Raw genomic sequence first — 26,258 nt, 5'->3', positions numbered from 1 at the left:
TTAATGTGATACTGGCCTCATAGAAGGAATTTGGGAGAGTTCCATCTCTTTCAATTTCCCGGAACACGTTATGCAGTATTGGTATTAGTTGTTCACTGAAGGTTTTGTAGAATTCAGCTGGGAACTCATCTGGGCCTGGGCTTTTCTTTTGTGGAAGAATTTTTATTGCCATTTCTATTTCTTTGGTTGTTATTGGTTGGTTTAGGCTTGCTATGTCCTCTTGGCTAAGTGTAGGAAGGTTAACTGTGCTTAGAAATCTATCAATTTCTTCCAGGTTTTCAAGTCTATTGGAGTATAAATTTTTAAAGTAGTTTCTGATAATATTTTGAATTTCTTCACTATCTGTGGTGATATCTCCTTTTTCATTTCTAATTTTGATAATTTGAGTTGATTCTCTTTTTCTTTTGGTTAGGTTGGCCAGGGGTTTATCAATTCTATTAATCTTTTCAAAGAACCAACTTTTTGTTTTATTGATTCTCTGAATTGTTTTTTTGTTCTCTATTTCATTTATTTCTGCTCTAATTTTGATGATTTCTTGCCTTCTGCTGGCTTTGGGAGTAGACTGTTGCAGAATTTCTAGATCCTTGAGTTGTGTCATTAGGTTCTTTACTTGGTGGTTCTCCGTCCTTTTTATGTGGGCACTCAATGCAATAAACTTTCCTCTTAGTACTGCCTTCATGGTGTCCCATAGGTTTTGGTAGGTTGTGTCTCTGTTTTCGTTTGTTTCCATAAATTTCTTTATTTCTTCCCTAATTTCTGCTCTTACCCATTCGTCATTCAATAGAGTATCATTCATTCTCCATGAATTTGAATACTTTCTTTCAAGTTTCCTGTTGTTGATTTCTACTTTTATTCCGTTGTGATCTGAAAAGATGCAAGGAATTATATTACATTTTTTGAATTTGCTGGTATTTTCTTTGTGTCCCAGGATGTGATCAATTTTGGAGAAGGTTCCATGGGCTGCTGAGAAGAAAGTGTATTCTGTAGTTCCTGGTTGAAATACTCTGAAAATGTCTATTAGGTCCATTTGGTTTATGGTTTCCTTTAGTTCTAACATGTCTTTACTCAACTTTTGCTTTGAAGATCGGTCCAGTGGTGTGAGAGGCGTATTAAAGTCTCCCAGAATTATTGTATTTGGGTCTACTTGGGATCTTATGTCCAGGAGGGTTTGTTTTACAAATGTGGTTGCACCCATATTTGGGGCATAAATATTTACTATCATTATATCTTCTTGGTATATTGTTCCTTTTAGTAAAAGGAGGTGCCCTGATTTGTCTCTTTTGATGTGTTTTAGTTTAAAGTCTGTTTTGTTGGATATTAGGGTTGCTACCCCTGCTCTTTTTTGGTCACTGGTGGCATGGTATATCTTTTTCCATCCTTTCACCTTCAGCCTGTGAATGTCTTTGGCTGTGAGGTGTGTTTCTTGCAGACAGCATATATTTGGATTATGTTTCCTAATCCACATTGCCAGTCTATGTCTTTTGATTGGTGAGTTAAGTCCTTTGACATTAAGAGATATTATTGAAATATGATTTTTGTTTTCTGCCATTTTGTGTTCTGTCTACTCTTGGGTGGTGTGATCTTTCTTCTTTACTTAAGTGGCCCACTTATTAACTTCCTCTCTTCTCTGATTCTGAAGTCTGCTTCTTTTTTCTTCCTTATGGTTTATTTCTTTAAGAATTTTCTCTAGTGTTGGCTTTGAATTCATGAATTTTTTGAGATTCTGTTTATCGTGGAAGACTTTGGATTCGCCATTGATCTTGAATAGTAGTTTTGCTGGATAGATTAATCTGGGCTGGAAGTTATTTTCTTCCAGGGTCTGAATCACGTCGTACCAGTCTCTCCTAGCATTCCTAACCTGGGTTGTATAGTCTGGGGTGATTCTTATTGTTTTGCCTCTATATGTTACCCGACCTTTTGTTCTCGCTGCTTTTAAGATTCCTTCCTTAGCCTCTATATTGGTCATTTTGGTTATTATGTGGCGTGGAGTGGTCATTCTTTGGTTTTGTCTCAGTGGAGTTCTGTATGCCTCCTGGACTTGAAGATCGAAGTCTCTTTCCATATTTGGAAAATTCTCTGAGATTATTTCCTTGAAGATATTACAGATGCCCTTGGTCTGTACCTCTATCCCTTCCTCAATGCCTATTATCCGTAAATTAGGGCGCTTCATATTATCCCATAATTGCTGGATGTTTAGGTTTTGTTGCTGTAAAGATTTCTGGATATCGCTGACTGTGTTTTCGGTTTGGGATGTACTGTCTTCTAATATTGATATTCTGTTTTCCATTTCATCTAATCTTCCAGAGTTTCTTTCAATTGCTGTCTTCATTTCACTTATTGCCTCTTTCATTTCATTCCAGACCTCTTTCTGATTCTTTTTTAGTGTTTCTAATTCACCTCTAACCTCCTCTATACTTGATCTGAATCCTTTCATCATATTGAACAACAAGATTCTGAACTCCCCTTCTTGCATTTCTAGTAGGTCAGTATTCGTGATTTCTGCTGTCTCTTCATAATTCCTCGTTCTCATATTTGTAGCGTTCTCTGTCCTGTTTTTCTGGTTTCTACCCATCGTTCATGAGTATTATGCTTAGTCAAATCTTAATATTAGGAGTTGGGGTATCGGCTAGTCAGCAGAGCCTTTCCAGTGTTGAGGGTGGGTGATGTGGGAGGAGCTGGGGTGATTGGTAAAGGAGTCAGATTAGGTAGAGGATATGTTTAGGTTGAGAAAGACTTTAAGTATGGTAAGGTGAAATCTTGCTAGGAATGAGAGAGAGTTAACTACTAGGACTCTTGTCGTTCGTGGAGTAATTATGGATGTAAGAAATACGTAGGGTATTAGACCAGGAGGTATATTATGTAGAAAAGTTTTGGGGGAGAAAAGTATGTAGGGTTAGTGTGGGAAGGTTTGTAAATAGGGGTGATGGAAGGAGCAGACAGACATAAAAAAAAAGAATAGAAAAAAAATCCACACAAGGTACGAAGACTATTATGTAATCCAAGAAAAAGGGAGGAAAACCAATCAAAGGAGGAGAATGAAAATAAAGGAAGGAAAGCGGAAGAAAGAGGAAAAAAGAACAAGAATAAAATAAAAGGAACTAGCAGCTGTGTGAAATAAAAAAATAAGGCAAACAATCCAATATATATATATATATATATATATAAAAACAACATGTGAAAGTAAGAGAAGTGTGGGTTAAAAGAAAAAAAAAATAAAACAGCAATAACCATACCAAAACAAAAGCACTGTAAAAGCAAAATAAAACAAAACATCCACATTAAAAGTAAAATAAACAGTCCTCCTTATTTACGCATATGGGATCAGGTCTATATAATATGTGCTATCTGATTGCTTTGGTAACTTTCAGGATACCATCCAATGTCTCTTAGTTTTCTTTGTACTCTATTTTTTATCTACTTAGGTCACTCTGGGTGTTTGGACACCTTGTCTCCTTTAGCTGCTTTAGGTTTATGTGTCCGGATGTCTGGTTTCACTTTTATTTATTTATTTATTTATTTATTTATTTATTTATTTATTTATTTATTTTTGGTGGTACTGGGGTTCCTGGAAGCCCTTCTACCTCCGGGCTACACTCCCAGACCTACTTTTACATCTTTGTTTGGAAACAGGGTCTCCTAAGCCAGTGCGCGCGGCTGGCTTCGAACCTGCGCGATCCTCCTGTCTCTGCCTCCCAAGCGCGGGGATTACAAGCGTGCGCCACCACGCCCGGCCTTGGTTTCACTTTTATTTGATTCTGTACAATTCACAGGTTCTGCGAAATTCTAACCTGTGGTCAGTACCTCTGCACTCACCACCCTAGGCTCCAACCTGTGCTTCCCTACAACATGGGTGGAGAATGACCAAGGTATAATTAGAACCTCCCCCTGAGGTCCTGGGCAGATATTGTGGCCCTCTGGAGTTTCCTGTGTCTCTGGAAATTCCAGCTGGGTTAGCCGGTGTGGTCCCAAGATGTACCCTGGGCAAATGGATGCTGGTTCCTGGATGCCCACGCTTGCTGCCAGAGCTCTGCCTATTCCAAGAGTGCAGGCTGGGTGTGCTGCTTTTACTGGACCCAGGAGTGAGTGGATGCAGCTGTCTGTTGCTACTGGTATGCTCTTCCAAGGTGTATTGAGCTGAGTTCTCGCTTAGAACTAAGCATCTGGCTACCAGGAGAGTAGGAACACCTAGCGGTGGGCCAGGAGTGCAGGATAGGTGCTCAAGGATCCAGTGCGTGGTGCCCAGTAATGGTCTCTGCCTCCCGCGGGATGTAGAAACTGGGGGTGCCCCAAGGAGATTTCCGGTTTACACAGGGCTTTCGCAGCCTGGAAGGCCGTCTCTGGCAAGGTGGCGGGGGCGGGGGGGGGGCGAGACACACAGGAAGGCTCCAATTTAGTGAGAGAGTGGCCCAGGCACTGACTGCTAGCAGGGGACGGGGCGCAGACAAGGTGCGCAGAGGAGAGTGCTCGGGTCTGAGGCTTGGGCGTGCTGGGGGGGTCTGCACTTCCCTGGGCGCCCGCAGGTACCTGTCTTCCTTGGTTCAGGATTCGTGGGAGTCTCTATGCTGTTGTGGTCCAGTCGCTGGTGAACACATAGAATTCTGACGGTGGGTGCTGCTCGCTGTTTTCAGTCCTGGATTATCTTGCTGCGGGACTATCGGGACTATCGGGCAGGCAGCTCCGCGGGCCCGCGAAAGCAGCCCGCCGCTGAACAGTGTTCAGATCCGATTGTATCTGCAGCTGGTCCGGTGTCCGATCTATGTTCTTCTTCTTCTTCAAGTTCAGAGTTCCCCCGAGGTACCAGGATTTGATTTGGTTCCTGGTATGTATTTTTTTTGTTGATTAAGACACAGCTTTCTAAGTATTTGAACTTTATTTGCTTCAGCTACTGAGGAGTGCTGTGTCCCTCAGTCGCCATTTTGGAAAAAAAAAAAAAAAAAAACAAAACAAAACAAAACAAAAAAACTCTACCTTCATTTCATTGGAGTGGCTTGTCCCAGAGATGGTCTCCACCACGGTACAGTGCTCCCAAGTACTGAATAGATATAGATCCAATAATCTGAAAATACTGTTTTCTTCAAATTGGTCAAAGTTCTATCTCTCTTCTGCCCCATGCCATCCTTTTTCAAGAAGTCAGGCTGATGACAGTACTGTCCCTGGTTTATTAAGCAGTGTGTGTGTGTGTGTGTGTGTGTGTGTGTGTGTGTGTGTGGTGCTGGGGATTGAACCCATGGGCCTTCTACTTCTGAGGTACTCCCCCGGCCTAATTTTTTATTCTTTATTTTCAAACAGGGTCTCACTGAGTTGAGGAGGACCTCTCTAAGTAGGCCTGATGGCCTCACTAAGTAGTTGAGGCTGGCTATGAACCCCGGTCCTCCCAAGGACTGGGATTACAAGCATGCACCACCATGCCCAACTTGAAGCATGTTTTATGTGTTGTATAACATAAAACCAGGAAGAAAAAAATAGCTTGAAGAAAAAAATAGCTTGAAGCATTATCACAAGTTGCCTAACTTACTTAAAATACTTAAATACTTACTTAAAATAGCAAATGTTTGTGATTCTAAATTGTACAGAATTCTGTTGAAAAATCTTATTTCTAAGTTCCAATACAGCAGAAGACACTGATCAAATACTCTAAGAAAGGTAGAATTACATATATCTAGTAAATTCATTTTTCCCAAAAACAATTCTTTTTTTTAAGTTTAATATATTTTTATTGGTGCATTGTAGTCAAACATCTCAATGGAATACAAGACTTGTGAGGATATACAAGCACACATAATCCAATTAGCCTTTATCCAATCCCCATCCCAATTTCTTTTTTTAAAAGTAATCTAATTCAGTTAGAGTTCTGCGGATACAGATGTCCAGAACAGGAAGTGTCTTATGGTAGGGGCTGAGCTGGGGGCAGGTATGATTGTAGTCTTCTGCTCAAACTCCACAGCAAAACCATTAAGCCAAGTATGTGAGGCTATGGACTATTTTGGGGGCGTGAGAATCTGGGCCCCTGGACAGCTAGTGGCAGAGATGTTTAGGAGGCAGCTGGGCATTTGCTCTGATTTTTTTTTTTTTTTTACCTTCAGGGAAAGACAGTCCGTGCAAGCTAAGTTTTGTTTGGAAACCTGGATTGACCCAGAGAGATTAGCTTTATTTTTTTTTTTAAATGAAAGTGTGTGAGGTTATTAGTGTAAATTCTTCCAGGATGGTGAGGTAAGCCCCAAGTATAAAACACTCAGTACTGCACAAAAGTTGAGCCATTTCTCAGCACCCGAGGACTCTACTTGCATAGCAAATGGCATGCACAGGTGTGTGTTCCCTTGAGGGGTGAAGGGGACCAAAGATGAGCTGCTTATACTGGGGTTTCTCTTAAATAATGTATTCTTTACTAGAAGATTGGAAATTTCGTACAAGTTGCTTCTTCCCATCAGACCATAACCCATCTTGTTTGTTGCCACTATTATCTAGAGAGCGTGATTGCACGATTTTAGTTCTAACCCTTGTCGGTCGCAGTGACGACTCTTACACGATCTTCCTCAAGCAGTTTTATTACCCCAGGTTCTTGTACAGTTCCCATAGATCTTCTCCATCTTCTTCCCCTTCTTCCCTTCTTCGTCCCTTCTTTGTCCCTTCCTCGTTCCCGGGTTTCGGCACCACTTGTCGCGTCCCTAGGGCTCTGACCAGCAGAGCCTAGGGAAGAAACACACGAACGCCGACTCTGTTGATGAAGCTCCTTCCTCTTTAATGCTCTCTCAACACCCTCTCAGGTAAAAACAACATCAGTCTTCTATCCTCTCCCTCATCACTCCACCAACCCTCCTCTGTGGCACTCTACGTCTCTGCTGCAGCACACACCGGTCACAGTGGTGGCTTTGTGAACATGTCCGTCCCAGCTCGGAGCCCGGAGCAGTCCGCCAAGGAACTGCTCTTCCTGTCCACCAACCCTCTTCTCTCTTTCGCTAGGGCATGCGCGCTTTTTAACCTTCTCCTGGGCGGGCAGGTGGTAGCACGAGGCGCTGCGTCACTAATCATCCGTAAGGCGCCTGATAGGGCTCACTGCGCAGGCTCAGGGCACCGCCAGCCTCGTGAGCCTCGTGACTTGGCTGCAAGCCCAGGCGCCATCTTGAGTCCACGCTGGCAACAAGCCTGGGTGCCACCTCGGTCCTGCCGAGTGGGCCCCAACAAACCCTGAAAATCTGCATCAGTCAGATCAATCAAAAGCAAGTTAAGCTATATTCACTGGAAAGAGCATGGTCCAGAGAGCTGCCTGCTCCAGTCACTTCATACAATATAGAGATTTAATGATTGGATAAGATGTTTTCAAAGTGTTTCTTTTTCTTTTCTTTTCTTTTCTTTTTTCTTGATGCAACTCAAAGGTGTTCTACCTCAGAGCTACACCCTCCAGCCCTTTTCATTATTTTTTGTGAAACAGGGTCTCTCTAAGTTGCCAAGGCTGGCCTCTAACTTGCAATCCTACTGTCCCAGCCTCCCGAGTATTGGTATTATAGGCATGCACCACTACACCTGGTTCTTCTTAAACATGAGAAGTTCCTGGAGGTTCTAAAGATTAAAATTTTGCATTATACCCTGTACTAATAATGGCAATTTCTGTTTGCATCACATTTTAATTAACATGTCTTATTAATTGAATTTTTACTATACCCCCTATAATTATTGATATGAAATATTTTTATATAAAATATTATACTAATAAAAAGTTTCTGGGAAAGGGATTGGAATGACACAATACCTTTAAATTAACAAGCTGTTGAAAAGAAGACTCCTAGTTAAGGTAGATCATTAATGAGAGGACACATTTAACTGCCGTCTGTTTGATCGTGGAAAAATCGTGGGATATATGTTCACTTTTTCCCACGGTCTGCTCTGCCAGTGTTTCAGAGAAAATGTGTTCTGCAGCATTAAACAGAAATCTCAGGAAATGCAATGTCGGGGTGAAGTCTCATTTTTCTCCTGCATCTACAAAGAGGCCAGAGGCCAGTCCCTCTGTGAGGCAGAGAGGAAAATTGTCTTAGAGACATTTACTGGCTGCTCACGACCTGGCTGCTTTTAGTGCCACCTGCTCTTTTGAAGTACCACGAAGAATACCTCTGCTTTGTTCTACTTTGCAAGCAGTGACAAAGAAACATTTTACTTCTTGTTCAAGAGCACAACCGGCAAGCATCTCATTAGATGCTTGTGTCTACTCAGAGTCTACTGTGTCCTTCAGGCTCTCTGGATTTTGAGTCCTAATATGAGCCAAAGGAAGGGAGGGAGTATTTAAAGATATCTTTCCATTAAAAACTTTTTATAACCACAATAAATGGTTTTTCATAATTGTATGAACTACCTGTGGAAGTTAAATAAAAAGGGCAAGGGGTTATAAATTTCACACTGGTGCCAGCTCGGACTTTCTGGAAATGGGGCCTGACAGGGTGTCTGAGGTCTTTGCTGTTGCAAATGTGGTTCCTGTGCCAGCAACAGTGGCAGAAGTAGGAGCTGGTTAGAAACGCAGAACTTGGATCCTCACCCCAAGACCTGATGAACAAGAACCTGAATTTTAACAAGACCCTTGCATGAGTCTGGACACCAGCCTCCAAGTAGTGATGCCCTAGATGATTTGAAAATTGTCCGTGGCCCAGTAATACTGATTCAGAACAAAACTGTTTCCACGTGAGCCCAAGTAAAATATAAATCTCTTTGTCTGGGGTGGTGATACTTCTGTAGCAATATCCTCAAACAGAATGAAAGATTGGGAAAATTATAAAATACATAAGCAAATCCAGGTGTGATCCACCTGTGATCCCAGTAATTGGGCGGCTGAGACAGGAAAATCACATGTTCAAGACCAGCCTTAGAAACAACTTAGTGAGGCCCTGAGCAACTTAGTGAAACTCTGTTTCTAAATAGAAAACAAAAAGGGTTGAAATTGTAGCTTGAAGGAAAATGCCTCTGGGCTCAATCCCTAGTACAAAAAAAAAAAAAAAAAAAGTAAAAGTAAGTGGATAAAAACAAATTTGTGGCTAAAATCCTAAAAACAAAGGATATCTTTTAAATCTATTTTTGTGCTAGGGATTCAATTCAGAAGCATTTTACCACCAAGTTATACCACCTGCCCCCCTTTTTAAATTTATTTTCAATAAATAATTTAACAGGGTCTTGTTAAGTTGCTGAAGATTTCACTCAGTTGCTGAGGCTGGACTCAAACCTCTGATCCTTCTATCTCAGCCAGCTAAGAACTGGGGATACAGGCATGCACCACCACACTCAACTAGGAAATTTTTTAAAAAGCAGGACTGAGACAGGAGGATCACAAGTTCGTGGCTAGCCTGGGCACTTAGTGAGGGTTTATTTCAAATAATAAATAAAATAGGGCTGGGGATGCAGCTCTGAGGTAGAATACACTGGTAGAAGACTCCCTAGTACCTCCAAACAAAAGACAGAGACTCAGCTTGAGAATGCAAAGTTCCCACAAGGGGCAATACCTTTGGCATGTTGGATAGTGCAACGTGTCTGCTCTCTCTTCTTATCTTGATTGAAAAGTTGGTTTTAAATGATGGTTCATCAAAGCAAGGGAAAGCCATTCGTGCCTCAGTTGGTTCAAAATTCGTGACTGCAATTATTCTGTGAAAAGACCCACCCCAGGCAGAATACACACATAAAACCAAAAAGAAATGAATATACACCTTCAGCCAACAGTTTGTCACACATGCTGGAGCTGATGTATTTGATTTCTCAAACTATAATCTTTGTGAATCCAGACTTTCTCTTCAAAGAAAAGGAGAGTAAAATCATATTCAGTGTCTGCCAGTCACGAATAATGAATAACACACAATGTTGGGCACTCTGCATTACTTCCCTCATGCACAGGACAGACAGGGCCCAAAGAGCCTGGGTGACCCCACTCCTAGGGATCCTTAGCTAGTAAATCACTGAGATTGGGCGTATGCTCGGTCAATATGACCTCAAAACTGACTAGGAAATTAGTAGTTCAGTACTGTCTCCAAATCTGAGGAAATTTCAATCAGACATCTGAATGCTTGTGTATATTTGGCCTTGGTTTATTAAGAACAGGCAGCCCAGGTGAGGAAGTGGGGGAGGAGGAACAAGACAGAAAAGATGCTGCTGAAGTCAAGTCTCCGCCTCCCAGGGTGCTCTGGAGTGGAAATTACACCTTCCAGTTCTCCACGCTGAAGGGAAGCCTCTGGGCTTCCACGTTCTGGTACCATCATTGGTTCAGGGTCTTTGTGTGGCACCAAAACCTCCAGATACTTTTAGCTCTCTCTTCTTGCCAGCTAAGTTCCTCTAGTTTATGATAAGTATATAAATACTCTGATAAATCTCTCTATTCCAATATTTCAGTAATGCTTGAAATTGTACAATTATAGGTGTGTGTGTGTGTGTGTGTGTGTGTGTGTGTGTGTGTGTGTTATTTCTGTGTGTCTGTGTGTATGTATGTGATGCTGGGGATTGAACTCACGGGCATTCTACCTCCAAACTATACCCCCTTATTTATTATTTATTTTTAAACAGGATCTTGCTAAGTTGCTGAGGCTGGTCATGAATCTGTGATTCTACTATCTCAGCCTCCCAAGTACTGAGATTACAGGCATACACCCCACAATGCCCGTCTCAATTATAAACTTATTATTTGGGGTTCAAGCTTTAGTTGGGGAATTAGTCTGAGGAGCAGACTTTGGTTGGAGAAGGAGGGGATAACAGAAAAATCTCAAGTGTCAGATAAAGGCTGAGGGGAGTCAGGAGGGAGAACAGAGGAGCTATCAGGATTTTACCTCAGCCTACTTTGTTTTTCTAATAAATGAGCCTGGGGTGCAAATAATTCACACTGGGAATTAATTTGGATTTCATAGCGGGTACCACAATGCAAAAAAAAAAAAAATTCCAAGTGTCTGAAAGAATTTTCACTATGTGAAATTTTTAAGTTTATGTTGTCTATGTTGGAAAAGCAAAACATCGCCCCTTTAATTTTAACCCCACATGCTAAGTAGTGGCTTTCTGCTTCTCAAAAAGACAAAAACAAAAACAAAAAAATCTATTTTCCACTAAATCATTCAACTGACATTGTGCGCTGTACTAGTCCACATGATAGGCCTATTAAGAGACTGAGTCTGAACAGAACTGACCAAGTCATCATGGAAAGAGTCAGAGACAGCCTCGGCTCAATGATGAGAAGCTGGCTGGGAAGTTCACCAGCTCTCATATCTGGCCCTGTAGCCTCCCACAGCTCCCAAAATAGTATCCTGAAATGTAGGCTTTATTTTTTTTTCCCTGAAGAAATAAAATCTTAAAACACCATCACTTTGCACACATACCTTCTCATTTCTCCTGGGTATATATGTACAAGTGGAATTGCCGAGTCACAGGGTAACTCTACATGTTTTGGTTATTGCTGTTTTTTTAAAGTATCTCTCAGCTGATGAATGGATACACGGAGTGTGGTACAGCCATACACTGGAATATTATCTGGCAATAAAAGGAGTGGAGTACTGATACAGACCACAGCACAGTGAATCTTGAAAGGATTATGCTCAGTGAAAAAAAAACAGTCACATAGGACTGTATATTGATGATTCCATTGAAATATATAGCAGAGACAAATCTATAAGCACAGAAAATAGGGCTGAGGAGAGGGTGCTATAGTGGTTAGGAATGAAGGTTATACAGTATGGGGTTTCTCTGTGGGGAAGGACATGTTCTTAAAGAGATCATGGTGATGGGCACATGGTTTTGTGACTCTACTAAAAACCCTCAAAATGTTATACTTTAAATGGTTGAATTATATGATACAATAATTATAGCTCAATAAGATTGTTTTTAAAATAAAACAAAAATACATCAATGTTTATACAGTGCTTTAGTGAGAAGGATATGATATGTTTCTTTTCTCCTACTATGTGGGGGTCCAACAAGGGGTCCCCAAGAACTGAGTATGTACTGAGGGGAAGAGTCAAGAAGGAGAGCAGGCAGAGCTGGGCCCCGGAGGGGTGAAGAGCTCTCCTAAATAGACACCTACAGCGGTTGGGCGGGCACTTAAGGGCCCCCTTGGGCGAGGAGCACCCACAACTAGGATGTGGGAGGAAGAGCAAATATACAGCAGAAGTGCCAGTCACCCACCCAATATCCCCCAACCTCTTCAGTTCCAAACTTGGTCGTTTGGCTCTGCAAAATTCATGTCAAGTTCAGTCGCTTTCCTCCATAAACACTGCCACGAGCCTGGCCCACATTGGCATCATGCCTCACCTGGGTGACTGCTATGGCCTCCCAAATGATTGCTATGCATCCGTCTCCTCCCGCTAACATACCCGCAGCACACACTGGGTCAGATCAGCATGTTCCAAAGACTTCCCATTCATCACACTTGCCCTCTAAGGCGCTACATGATCTGACCTGTCTCCCTGGCTCACACTCCTCCACCCTCACTGGCCTTTTCTCCCATCAGTCCAGCCTTAAAGTCTTTGTATGCCCCCCAGAGATGGTCCGATGATTCTCTCTCTCTCAGTTCAGTTCTGAGTTTCAATGCATTTCTCTGGTAAAGACTCTCCTCCTCAACTCATCTAAATTAGCTCCAAGCCCCAACTACGCCTTCTCTCTATCACAGTGCCTTGCTTTATTTCCTTTGTCTTCTTGTCCTCATTGTCTCTTTCACCACTGTGACCCACACAGCGCCCGGCATGTGTACACAGCAGGTGCTGAGTGAAGGGGAGTTGAACAAATAGACCTACTAGATTGAATGACACCATTTCTGGCAATGTGGACTCTCTTACTTCCTCTCTTCTAACCCAACTCTCACTTCTCCCTCTGACCCCAGTCAAATTCTCCCTCCCTGAGGTCTCTATTTTAGCCCTGTCTGCACTGTCCATCCATTTCCTTACGTAGGAGCATGTCTGTCTTAGATGTTTACTCGCCTCTCCTCTTATCCCTTATTCTTCCTCCAGTATGTTTGCCTCCTTACATTGTCTTTGTGTTTCCACTGTAGTTTTCTTGGGTAATGGTAGAGCTTTTCTCATAAATGATTGCTGAAGCGGGCTAGTGATAAAGAGATGTGACCCCTAAGGACAGTATCATGAGACTATAAATGACTGGAACGAGGCCTTACCTTGTTTCTCCACTGAGAGTTTTGTATGTGCTTTTATAAAACCCTTCAAAGCCATTGGCTAACTTGGCCCGAAAGTCTATAGCTATATAGTATCTCAGGTCAGCCATAAGTCTCTCTGGAACCATCAGTGCAAGTTGTTGATGAGCAGGGTAACTCAACACATGCAGCCTTTCCCCAGGTTTTTGTATCTCAAATCTTCCTCTGACTGGAGAGTGACATTTATGATTTCAAGATCTTTGCTGTGCAAGATGATGAAGTGGGTGGCATCTCTGACCAAGACCTCAATCTTCTCAGATGCAACAAAGTCCAGAGAGGTGAGATTTGGATGGACAGGAAGATCATAGTGGAGGGGAACGAGCTGGGTGGGGAGCCTCAGCTCATGCCAAGGAAATGGTTCCCCATTGGTGGCCACTGGGGAAGCCCTGGGGTCCTTACTGGACTGATAACCAGATGGTACCGAAAACTGAGAATAAATGCAGAGTTGGGGCAGGATGACTTCCAAGCAACAAAATCCCATGTAAATATTAAATAATCGTTTTTTGTGCAAATTAGCCATTGCAGGAAAACAGAACATGGAATCTATTCTTCAGAAGATAAGTTAATATTCAGGCTAAATCTCATCACATTGCCTTGGATCCAGTTATGTCCCACAAGATCTGAACAATGTGTTTCAATAAGCAGATGTCATCTAAAGGAAAAATAAAACCACTTATAGCATGAAGAAAAATATTTCAGTTCACAAATTAGTAAAACCTTAAAAATATAAAAAAGATATGTATGAATGGGGGAGACTGCTTTCTACCTGAATCAAGCCAATATCCAAAAATTAAAATAAAATTAACTATCATCTGGCTATTACATATAAAGGTCCTTTAAAGCTCAAATAAGAGGCCCCTACCTTAAACACATAGAATGGATTCCTTTTCTTCCCTGTACAATGAGCAGAGAGCAGGTGTGCAAGCTTCAGCATTCTGAGTGTGACAGGATGTCTGAAAGTAGACCGTGGAGGAGGCCTATACCTAGCACTAGCAATTCACAGGGGATTTTCTATATTCTTTAGATAGCAGGCATTATCACTTTCATTATTAATGACATTGAGCATAATCTCTTTCAATAAATAACATCAACTCATATAAACAGAATAAAGTCATATTTTTTGGCTACTACTGTAAAGAATGCTGACCAAACTAAGTGTTTAGCCTTGGTTTAGTCCTGGTATATCAAAAGCCATGGAAATAAAGATTTGAGTTTATAATACCTGAAAATATCTTTGTTGTTGTTATTTGTTGTTGTTGGGGATTGAACCCAGAAGCATTCTACCTCTGAGCTAACCTCCAGACCTTTTTTTTTTTTTTTTATTGGTGCACTGTATTCATACATCATAGTGGGATACAAACTTTTGTAGACATACATGCACACATCGCCCAGTTAGCCCCCACCCGATCCCCACCCCATTCTCTCCCCATCCCTACTTCCCATGCTTGGCTTAGTGGTTGACATCTAGTATTATAGCAATTTATCCAAAATTAAAAATGATAATTTCACATAACCGTTTTATTTGTCTAATACCAAGCTTTAGATGACATAAAGATAACATTTCAATATTTCTTTTTGCTTTCTTTCTTACCAGAGATTTTTTTTTCTATTATTTTAGGTGAAACTATCATATATTTATATATTTATTTTTCAGGAAAAAAATCTATCCTAATATGGAATATGGACTCTAGATACCCATAACAATCTTGTAAAAGAATAAAGCTAGAAGATATATATTTTCTGATTTCAAACCATATAAAGCTACAATAATTGAAACAGTGTAGTACTGTTCTAAAGGCAGATATATAAACCATTGGAGTTAAATACAAGCCTAGAGCTAAATTCTTCCCTATATTATCAAATTATTTTTGACAAGGTTTCCACGAACATTTGGTGGTGGAAATAATAATCTTTTAACTAAATATTGTTGAAAAATAATAATTACATGGAAAAGAATAAAGTTGGACCCTTACCTAATCCCATATACAAATATTAACTCAAAATAGATAAAAGACCTAAATATAAATCTTAAGACTATAAACTTTTAGAAGAAAATCTGGGTCATAAAACCTCACAACATTGAAATTGGCAGTGATTTCTTGGATATGATTTCAATGGCACAGGCAACAGAAGAGTATACAAACTCCCTAAAAAATAAAAAAATTGTATATCCAAAGACAATGTAAACAGAGTTAAAAGTTACTAATAGAATGGGATAAAATATTTCCAAATGCTATATCTGAAGGTATATTAATATTCCAACTAGACAATCTAAAAATTAACAACAATGAAGGCAAACAATACAATTTAGAGATAGGTAAAAGACTAACATAAATAATGAATCTCCACAGATAACCAATCTTAGTTGTCTGTTGGATGGAAAATCTTGTTTCTCTGGTTCTGGTGTGTGTTACCTATTTCTTCTTTGTAGTTAATCTCTTTGAGTATTTTCTCTAGCGCTGGTTTTGAAGACATAAATTCCTTCAGTTTCTGTTTGTCATGGAAGCTTCTTATTTCTCCATCTAATTTGATAGAAAGTTTTGCTGGGTAGGAAATTTTGGGCTGGAAGTTGTTTTCTTTCAGAGTTTGGAATATGTTACTCCAAGCCCTTCTGGCTCTCATGCCTTGGTTTGGGAAGTCTGGAGTGATTCTAATTGGTTTGCCTCTGAATGTCACTTGGTCCTTTGTTTTTGTTGCCTTTAGGATTCTCTGCTTGGCTTCCACATTGGTCATTTTGACAATTATGTGGCGTGGGGATCCTCTTCTCCGATCCTATCTAAAGGGAGTTCTATAAGTTTCCTGGACCTGTGTATCAACCTCTTGCTCTATGTTTGGAAAATTTTCTGCTATTACTTCCTTGAAGAGATTGTTGATCCCTTTGGTTTCACTTTCTTTTCCCTCCTCTATTCCAATAATTCTTAGGTTAGCTCTCTTAAAATGGGCCCATATTTCTTCAATGTCAGATTCCTGCTGTTGGATATTTTTTTCTAGATTAGAAACTATGTGTTCATTTTTGGAATGATCATCTTCTAAGAGCGAGATTCTGTTCTCCATGTGGTCTAATCGGTTGTTTGTGCTTTGAATTGAGGCCTTTACTTCATTAATTGCATCCTTTATCTCTTTTTGGCTCTCTCTGAGTTCTTTTCGAAGCACCTCTATTATTTCTACAGTTATTTTCCTGATTTGATCTTCTAGAAATCTCTGATTTTCTGTTTTATTGGGTTCTGATGTTGTGGGGTTGTGGGCATTCATTGCTTCATTGTTATTCCTCTTTCCCATGATTTTGGAAGTTTGTGCCTTCTCTGGCTTCTTCCCTTGGGTCACTATGACTTCGCTTAAGGTGCTCTGGATCTCGAGTCTGTGGTATCTCAGACCCCACTACTCCTTTACTGGGTTTTATCACAGAGTCTCCGACCCAGAGAGTCGATAGAGGCTGCTTTAGACTATGGGGGATGCCAGGTTGCACGTTCTCCTATGGTGTGATATCTCTGCCACTGCCACTCCCCCACTGGGTCAAGTCCCAGGGAGTACAGTACTGGGATTTCTCCTCTATGGCCCACAATTTGACTCACTGTTCTTGAGTACGCAGATGTAGCTGTACTGGATTCGGTGAATTCACTGCTGCTGCCGCTGGTGGCAATATGGCGCCGCTGCCACACCCTCGGCCGTGAGGCTGGCGTATTTTTTCTTCCCTGGTTTTGAGTTCCACTCTGAGTCCCTGCAGCGTGTGCTGAGCTCAGCCACTGGGAGCTTTAGATGCTCCTTGAGCCGAAAGATCCCGCCTGGCTGTTCCGCAGCGGCTCACCTTGGCTTGCTGTAGCCATCTGGTGAATTTGCTGCTGCCGCCGGCAGTATGGCGCTGCTGCCGCGTCCTCGGGCGTGAGGCCGGTGTATCTCCTCTTTGGCTCTGAGCTCTGTTCTCAGTCTGCTTTCGCTCTGGAGCCTGGTGATTTTTTTGCTTTTCTGGTGATGGTGTTTTCTGGCTATGAAAGGCGCTGATTTTGTGGTAATGGAGATTGGTTGTTAGCGGGGCTCTTAAGCCCCGCTTTTTTCGGTTGCCATCTTCCTGGAAGTTCTTTTTATCCTTTTTAAGATAAGCATTAAATTACAGTTATCAAGCTAGGTATGGTGGCCCAGGCCTATAATCCCAGTACTTTGGAGGCTGATACAGGAGGATCACAGGTTCAAAGCTAGCCTCAGCCGCTTAGGCTTTCAGCAACTTATTTTTTATTGGGAAGCCCTGTTTACCAATAAAAAAGTAAAACAGGTCTGGGAGTGTAACTCAAAGTAGATGATCCTGGGCACAGTCTCCAACATCAAATAAATACATAAAAATAAATTAAAAAATAGAAAGGCTGGGGGTATATCTCAGGGATGGAGCAGCTCTGGGTTTAATCATCAATGTCACATACACCCTCCAAAATTATAGCTACCAAATTTCAATGTTATAAAATCCACTGACAAATAAAAATCATAGTCTATTATCTTGAATTTCTAAGGATTAAAAAAAAAACAGAATGGCTTACTGGTTTTTCTGGCCTTTGAAATCAAAGCACCCCGATCCCAACAGAAGCTTCATCAAACTCCTGTATGGTATTTGGCTACTGTTCTGATTTTTCGAGCATCTGCTTCCTTGTCAATAAAGCTGTAATAATTATAATATTTGTAACTTGCTTATGTTAGGAGGGTTGAATGTGAAGGGTTTATGTGAAGAACATGGCAACTATCAGATGGGAAGTGTTGCGAAGGTCAGATATTAAACTGGTGCTGTGGTCGTTGTAGCTTGCCTTTCCTAGCCTCTATTAAGGAACAGGTGCTGCTTCTTTAAAGACACCACCAGTAAGTGATTTTTACTGATAAGAGTGGAGAAAAAAACCCTTGACACTTATTCTAATAGCTGTAACTTTCAATCTGGTGAGGATTTTGAAGGCCAGCTAGTAAAAGCCCATAGTGTCTAGATAAAGAAACTGAGGGCAAGGGCCTTTCCCAAGTTCATATAAAAAGCTCAAAGCAGACACAGGACTAAATCACAGCTTGCTGGCCTGGTCTAGTAGACTTGCCTTTGTACTGTCCTATACATTAAATAGCATAGCAGCAAACAAAACTTTGTGGGATTAAAAACACAAGAAGTACTACAAACTCATGGGGAATGCTAAAAGATCCTGAAAGGGAGAAGTCAGGCTATAAATTGAGGGATCTTAGGTCCAGTTCCACCCATCACTGCACACAATTTTCAGGACTCCAGTGCCAGCTTTGCCCTTTCCCCAGAGCCTCAACCTGAATGAAAACAAAACAAAATAACAACAACAACAACAACAACAACAACAACTTCTCAATACAGCAGGTCTGCATCTTCGATTTAGGTCATTATCCTCACCCAAAAAAATTGTGATTTAAAGATAAACCAGAAAAAAATGTTGATATGTTACCTTAATCCATGCTGTTGCAGATTTGAATGGAGCCGAATTTACTTTTGCTTTCACTTTGTATTTCAAGATTTAAAACTTTATGTGCATACTTCATGATTACAGGGCTAGCTGGTTCTTTATTGGGCAGGTGTGAATGAGGCTTAGGGAAAAAGGCTTGTTCCAAAAAGTGCAAAACCTTTCTGAAGAAAGTACCAAGAAGCGACTTCAGAGTAGAAGCCCGTTGACAGGGTAGGATCTATCTCCAGTATCCCCTGTGGCTGCTGTTTCTGCAGTTTTATCTCCTGTATATCCTTATTTCCATATGTGAAACTTTCAGAACCTAGTTCATGTTTTTAGTGTCAAGTTATTTTATACTTTGATCTTGAGTTTCTCACTGCACTGTACATGGGGTGATAGGAAGTATCGCCTCTGTCCATACCACTCACTCTCTAAAGTCAAGGTTACTGATGACCTCCCCATCAGCTTCTCTAGCCTTCATCAGAGCTGATTATCCTTGGCTTGTCCATGTCTAACCTCTTGTGTCCCAGGCACTAGGGCCTTAGATGTCATCTTATTTCTTTGGTCTTTCTCCACCAGGTGGAGTTGGGTCTCTACTGCCTCCTCACCTTGAACGTGGACCTTGCACAAAGATGAAAGTTCTGCCCTTTGCGCTTCTCTCTTTACCCTTCCCAGGGTGGAGATTCAGCCTTTATCCTCATGCCTCCCACATTCCTCCTCTTCTCGTCTCTTTCCAGGGTTCTGCTGCCATAGTTTCACTGCCTCACTAGCTGTCAATCATTTAAGCCATTGTCTTTTTCCCCAGGCCAGCACCTTTGCTAATGATCTACTTCAACTCTTCCTTTACTGGCTATGACTGGAATATATATAATCATTTTGAGTGTGTGGTTTTCCATTTAGTTACTAAGTCTTGGGAATTCTTTTTTTTTTTTTTTTTTAGTATCTATCTAACTTTCTATTTTTGTATTTTATTTATTTATTTATTTATTTATTTATTTATTTATTTATTTATTTTTTTGGTGGTACTGGGGTTCCTGGAAGCCCTTCTACCTCCGGGCTACACTCCCAGACCTATTTTTTACATTTTTATTTGGAAACAGGGTCTCCTAAGCCAGCGCGCGGCTGGCTTCGAACCTAAGCAATCCTCCTGTCTCTGCCTCCCAAGCGCGGGGATTACAAGTGTGCGCCACTACGCCCGGCTTGTATTTTATTTTTATTTATTTTATATGCTTTTATTGGTGCATTATAGTCTTGCATCATAATGGAAATCAGTCTCTATCCAATCCAACTTTTGAAAAATTTCCACAGCTATTAAAGTAGCCCAACTGCTTGTCACCCCTCACATGGTCTTCAAATAGGTGTTCCTGGCTCCTCTGTGCAAGCTGCTTATAGGATGCCACCAGATGAATTCTTTCAAATGCTGTTTGATCACACCTCCACCTGCTCAGGATGATTATTCTGTTCACACAATACAGCAGGTCCTTAAGTGGAGACCATGAACGGCCAGTACAGATCCCACAAAGGCAGTGCAGGCCCACATGCTCTTCTTGAGGGAAATATGAAAAGTTCAGCCTTTGCTGTCTCATAGATCTTCTTCATACTCTCATTTTTTTTGTAACACACACACATGTAACTTTGATTACATGTTATTGTGACTATATACCCATGAACTCTTAGACCTCAATCCTTCCTTTGTATGTTTTATTGTTTCAGCCTGGTTGAAGAATTGGATAAAGTAGAGGGGGAAAAATCAAAGAGGCAATCTAACCTAGGGCCAGGTGCTCAAAGCCGAATGGGGTCTCTAAAAATGGCATTCCATGAAGTCAGAGGGCATCAAGGATGGAAGGGGATGGCTGGAAATAAGGAGAGGGAGAAGGAAGCAAAAAGCCTCCACCGACCTGTTCACAGAACACGAGTTCTCCAAGGCAAGGGAGCTCACCCCACCCATTGGAACAGATGTGACAGAGAACAGGGAAACAGGGAGATCTAACTGAGCTATGAATCCTAAGAGAGAAGTTCAGTGGAATCCAAACTTCATAGCTTATTAAAATGGTTTCTCACCAAAAGAGGTTTCCAGGGTGCTTTTCTTTGTAGCAGAGTGAGCTTGCTGTTTAGAGAACACAGACGTCTTACTTTCTGAACTCTGTCATACTCAGATTGCCTTCTGTTGGCTTCCTAAACAGTAGACTCCTTCCCAAATGCACAGTGCCACCATCCGGGCCTCTCTCTTAGGCCGACTTTATCAATGCCCGATACTTCATTTTATATCGACATTTTTTTGCTCCTTTGTTTCTCTTGCCTGTCTCCCCTCTACAGCAGAGGCTCTCTGTAGGCAGGGACTTTGCTGGGTTCCTATTGAACTCGCAAAGCCAAGAGCAGTGCTGGCAGGGAAGAGACCCTTGTTCCATAGCAGATGAATCGGTGAACACACCATTAATGTTTTTATCTTTTTCTTTTCAGATTGCCTAATACTTGTTCCATATTTCAGGCATGCTGGAATACATTCCACTTGTAGTTGAGCCCAGAGTTTCCTCATCTTTACTGAAGCTGCCATGCCACGCCATGCCACATAGAGCATGCACATGATACTTCCAGTGTCTTCTCTGTAAGATGATGGCCACAAGGTAAAGGCCATTTCCAAGAACCCACCTTGGTTTTGTTTTGGTACCGCAAACCGAATCCACCTCTGAGCTATACCGCCAGCCCTTTTTATTTTCCATTTTTAAACAGAGCCTCACTAAGTTGCTGAGGCTGTCCTTGAGCCTGCAATCCTCCTGTTTCAGCCTCCCAAGTACTGGGATTACAGCCATGTCCCACTATACCCAGCTAAGAAGTCACCTCAGAAGTGGCACATGTTTCTTTTTTATACCCTAACTATGGGCATCTGCTCAGTTAATCCTACTGGTTCTTCTTTAGACTAACATGTTTGGGCTTCATATTCTTCCCTAAATCATCATTTCCTTAAGGTGGGACAAGCATGATTCTTTCAGCATCTATCAGTGTCATGCATGTCGTAGACCCTCAACAAGCAGATAAGAAGAAATTAGTTAAAGTTAATTTTCCAGCAGGGCATGGTGGCACATGTTTGTAATCCCAGTCTTTGGGAGACTGAGACAGCCTCAGCTACTTAGTGAGGCCCTCTACAAATTAATGAGACCCTGTCAAAATAAAGAATAAAAAATAGGGCCAGGGGGTGGGTATCTCCAAGGTAAAATGCCCCTGAGTTCAATCCCCAATTTAAAAAAATCCAAAAAGATAAAACTTACTCATTTGTCAAATAATAAAAAAGACTTTACTAAGTTTTAACAGAATGGGTCTCAAGTGTGTTACAAATGTTTCCATCTCCATACAGTGTTCTCAACAGATTTAAATCTGAATAACTCAAACTTGCATTACAAACTGGACCTAGAATCAAGAGAATAAGGTTTGAGTCATCTTAAAATAAATCACTTTCACATCTCTAAATTTGAGATGTTAATACTCTCTTTAACTATTATAGAAAATGATTGTGAATCTCTGAATCAACCTGAGACAATTTGTAAAAAAAAAAATGTTTATAAATGTTTCATGAACTTTAAATTTGCTTACTTGCACCAATGACTTTTATTATAATAATCAGTGGTTATTTTATAGTGTGATAAATTGTTGCCCTTCAGGCTAATGAGAGGTAATAAATAAGTCCATGTTGCTAACTTTCTGAATTATTGTGGTTACTATCCCAAGTTTATTTCAACTCTTCCATTATTGCTACATTTTTATTTACCTTGTGTTTTTTCCCTTCAGTTGTTCTTCATCTCCACCTTCAGCCTGCTTCAAGGTTGTTTCTTCTAATGTGTTGTAAGCTGAAAAAATAGCAAATGAAGCTAGTTAAAGATACTCAGGTGCTTTAAAAATGACTTCCTGATGCTGCTTGTTTTAGGTGAGTAAAGTGCTAAGTGGCCTCCCGGTAGATGAAATGTTACTAAATCTCATTTGCAAACACAGGCTATTGAATTTTCTACCCTAACATAGTCATGGCTTAGCCTTTGGTGATGGTGGACACTTGTCCTTCTCCACTTAGAGCCAACTTACAGTTTTAAAAATTGCTTCCTCTCTTTGCTTTTTATTTGTTTTCAAAAAGGTATATAAAATTGGTTAAAATTTCTTGGCATATCTCTGTTCAGTTTTATATAAAATAGTGGCAAAGGCTATTATATGGTTTCTACATTTTTTAATTTACAGAAAAAAAAAGAAAGTTCATGTTAGTATTAAGACCTAGGGCTTTATGCAAACTATCAGGGCTGGGAGTTCACCTAGTAAATGAATTCTATTGCTTCTTTTAAGCTCATTCAGTTTCATTGGAAAACTTTTGCAAAGCACCTCAGCAACAGACAGGAAGATGGTTTTTCAAAAACTGACATCTTTATCATTGCCTTCCATAATGAATTACCTAAAAACAAAAACATAAAAATATAATAATAAGAAAGTATATTGTTAAAGTAGAATGGAATCATAAATAAGACTGACATTAGACAAGTGAAATTGTATCACATTTTAAATTCTTATTTAAGAGTCAAATAAAAGACTACGGTACTTCTGTCATTCTCCCACTAAAGATTATCTAAATATCTGATGGCATATGTTCAAACAAAAAGGGGTTGTAAACCAGAGTGATTTCGAGCTCGTTAAATACTTTATTGTGAAAGTAAATTTGTGTGCTTCCAACCAACTGATAAAAGCCAACTGCTTAAACCAAATCAGTAATGTGTTGACAGGTTGCTTCTTAAAGATTTAACTAAAAAAATCTATAATAACCTCTCTACCTCTGGCGTAGATAGAATAGAAAGTCTGATTTATCCATTTATCCTCTTATTGGAACACCTGTACTCCCAAATAGACAAAATATAGCCTATGTCATTTTTTTTTAAACTGGGGATTGAATCCCGGGGTATTTTACCTCTGAGATAAACCCCCAGCCCATTTTCCTTTTGTTTTTGAAACAGGGTCTTGCTAGGTTGCTGACAGTCTTATTAGATTGCTGAGGCTGGTCCTGAACTTGCAGCCCTCCTGTCTAGGGTCCCAAGTACTGGAATTACAGGCATCACTGTGCCCAGCTCTTAGTCTATGTCTTTTGCAAGACAGTGAATATTGGGCAACCAAAGACAGTGATCTGTCATGAGAAGAGAACAAATATAGCAAGCCTGTAATTTTCCCAGCCTCTTGCTTTGAATGAGATCCAGACTGTTTTCTAGAAAGGCTTGAACTTTCAAGTTGAGAGAGTTAGAGTCTGAGAAAGCAAGAGCCATAGGGTGAATACCAAGAGCTGGAGAGGGCAGGCTTTGGAAACCCACTGAAGGTTCCAATTGAAGATTCAGCTGATCAATGGTCAACGCACATCTGCAGAAAATACTGTAGCTAGAGACTAAACCAGTGGGAAGGATTAGAGGTTACACCACAGGGTGCTCCCAGGGAGACAGAAATAGTGTTTGTAACCACCAGTCAGACCAGAAGACCTCCAGATAACTGACAAATTGGTAGGACACACCAACTGGTCTGGCTTCATTGGTGGGAACTAATTATCTCTAGATGAAGCTCTGCTCCAGTCCAACATACCAAACCTCAAAAGCAAGGTCCCAATGATCAGCTGATTTCCAAGTAACTAATCTGTGTCTTTGCACAAAACTCAAATATATTATAGCAATAAAAGTCTTCCATCCAATGAAGTATGAAGGTGGCTGGCGATTTTTTTCATAGGTGTGATTTGTTGCTTCTTGAGGCAAGGGAGAATATATACGATGAGAAACCACGAGGCATCTCAGCAAAACTGTCAGGAAAGGCTCATTATATGTGATTTGCCAAGCACTGTGGCAAATGCCTGTACTCCCAGTACTTGGAAGCTGAGACAGGAGGATCACAGGTCCCAGGCTAGCTTTACCAACTTAGCAAGACAATGTTTCGAAATAAAAGGTATAATGGGGCAATGGGTGTGTGTAGCTCAGAGGTAAAAATGCTCCTGGGTTCAATCTTCATTACAAAAAAAAAAAAAAAAAGATTTGGGAGGGCTAAATGAAGTAAGGCTTTGTTTTGATTCAGGTTCTCTCAAGAAGTGGGGGTTAGTTCCACAACTGGATTTCTTATGAAAGAGGGAAATTTAAATAAGTAAAGAAATAGCAGTCACTCATATTAGTCAGGGTAGGGAGATATCAGGTCATTTTTACAGTGCTAATCCTTGCCTATATTCTGATATAATTATGAAGTTGGCTTGTGTTTGTCCATCAGAGTAATAATTTTGTCTGATGTAGAGAGTCTTTGAAATGATTTTTTGTTCAACAAATCAACACTGAGGCCTGGCTGTGAGTGCCAGGCCAGCTCCTGGGTACCGGGGGCTGCTTTACTCATGAATTGCAGCAGATCTTTGGGTTTTGTAACAGCTATTCCTATGAGGCTGTTAAATAGGTGGTCACCAGCTCAGCTTCCTCTTTCAGATCTTCAAATGCCCTGCGCTATCCTAGAATTCATGGTACACTGCTTGGATATCCATTCTTTCTACAAAAAAATAGCCCAGTAATTCTCATCTATCTTTTAAGTCTTTGATGACTAATTATTTTTATATTATATTGTGTCGATGCTTATGGTTGTCTTTAGTATGAAGGTTAATAATTACCTGGTGGGCCATTACTGTCATGGAGATACATGCCCTCCCCACTCCTCTCCACCCCTAATCTTACCAAAAGAATTCCCTAAGCTCCACAAAATGTCTTCTGGGTCTTCTGCAGGCATCCATCCTCATTTACCAGAACTGTTTCAATAGGACTAGATGTCTGATGTAGTGTGTGTGTGTATGTGTGTGCATGTGCACACCTGTGTAACTGGGGCTTGAACCCAGGGGCATTCTACTTCAGAGCTCTACCCCAGCCCTTTTTATTTTTTGTTTTGAAACATAGTCTCACTTAATTGCTAAGAGTCTTATTGCATTGCTGATGTTGGCCTTGAGCCTGCAATTCTCCTGTCTCAGCCTCCCAAGTACTGGGATTATGGACGTGCACTACCATACCAGCCTGATCACTTTATAATGCTTTACAGAGTTGATAGTGGAACTGTTGAGCACCTTCACACACGTAGGTTTAGCCTCCCTAACCCAACACTCCTTCAACTGTGTCCCTAACCTCTCTGGCCCTCTGAGAGTTCTTGAGATGTAAACACAACTGAAAAACAAGCCCCTCGCACAGATCCTTCTTTTGGCCAGATGGATGCTCTTACCACCCTTTTTGATAGAAATTCTGTGTCCATCTGTTATCCTCCAAGAAATCTGTAAACTAAATAAATGTGGGTAGATTTATGTTATACTTTTGAAAATATGTTGAGTAAGCTAATTCCCAACTTTTATCTAGAAGGAAATAGAGGCTTTCTCTTTCCCATGATATCCTGTTTGTACCTCCCTGAAGCCAAGATTTGGTCTGAAACTAGTCAGTATAGGGTAAAGGGAGATGAGTATACATTATTAAATACACATTTATCAACCAAGGCCAATTATGTGCACTTTTAACACTCAGCTTTCTGAACTTTATTGAAATGAGCAAGGTAAGAATAGTCACCTTGATCCCAGAGTAAAGCATCTTTGAGTCATTCTAGTAATAGATATTAAATCCCAATCCATGCCATCTAGTAGTGAGACATCACATTCTCTTAGAGAAGAGAGCAAGAGC

The 26,258-nt window shown here is 40.8% G+C and overlaps 1 protein-coding gene across 1 annotated transcript in view; it reads right to left on the bottom strand.

Moving 5' to 3' along the window:
* ERAP2 (endoplasmic reticulum aminopeptidase 2) overlaps positions 1-13,667 on the bottom strand; it is a gene marked incomplete at both ends in the record, with an annotated part of 49,197 nt that extends 35,530 nt beyond the window's left edge. The window contains 3 exon segments of the mRNA XM_080707681.1: positions 9,480-9,618; positions 13,112-13,293; positions 13,299-13,667. Coding sequence (XP_080563807.1) covers positions 9,480-9,618; positions 13,112-13,293; positions 13,299-13,667 — 690 coding nt within the window.
* Between the last annotated feature and the right edge of the window lie 12,591 nt (positions 13,668-26,258).

This window comes from Muscardinus avellanarius (assembly GCF_963383645.1).
Source record: "Muscardinus avellanarius genome assembly, chromosome: 1".
Taxonomy (NCBI): Eukaryota; Metazoa; Chordata; class Mammalia; order Rodentia; family Gliridae; genus Muscardinus; species Muscardinus avellanarius.
Note: the sequence above shows the minus strand (reverse complement) of the source record. Positions and strands in the feature narration are given on the sequence as shown.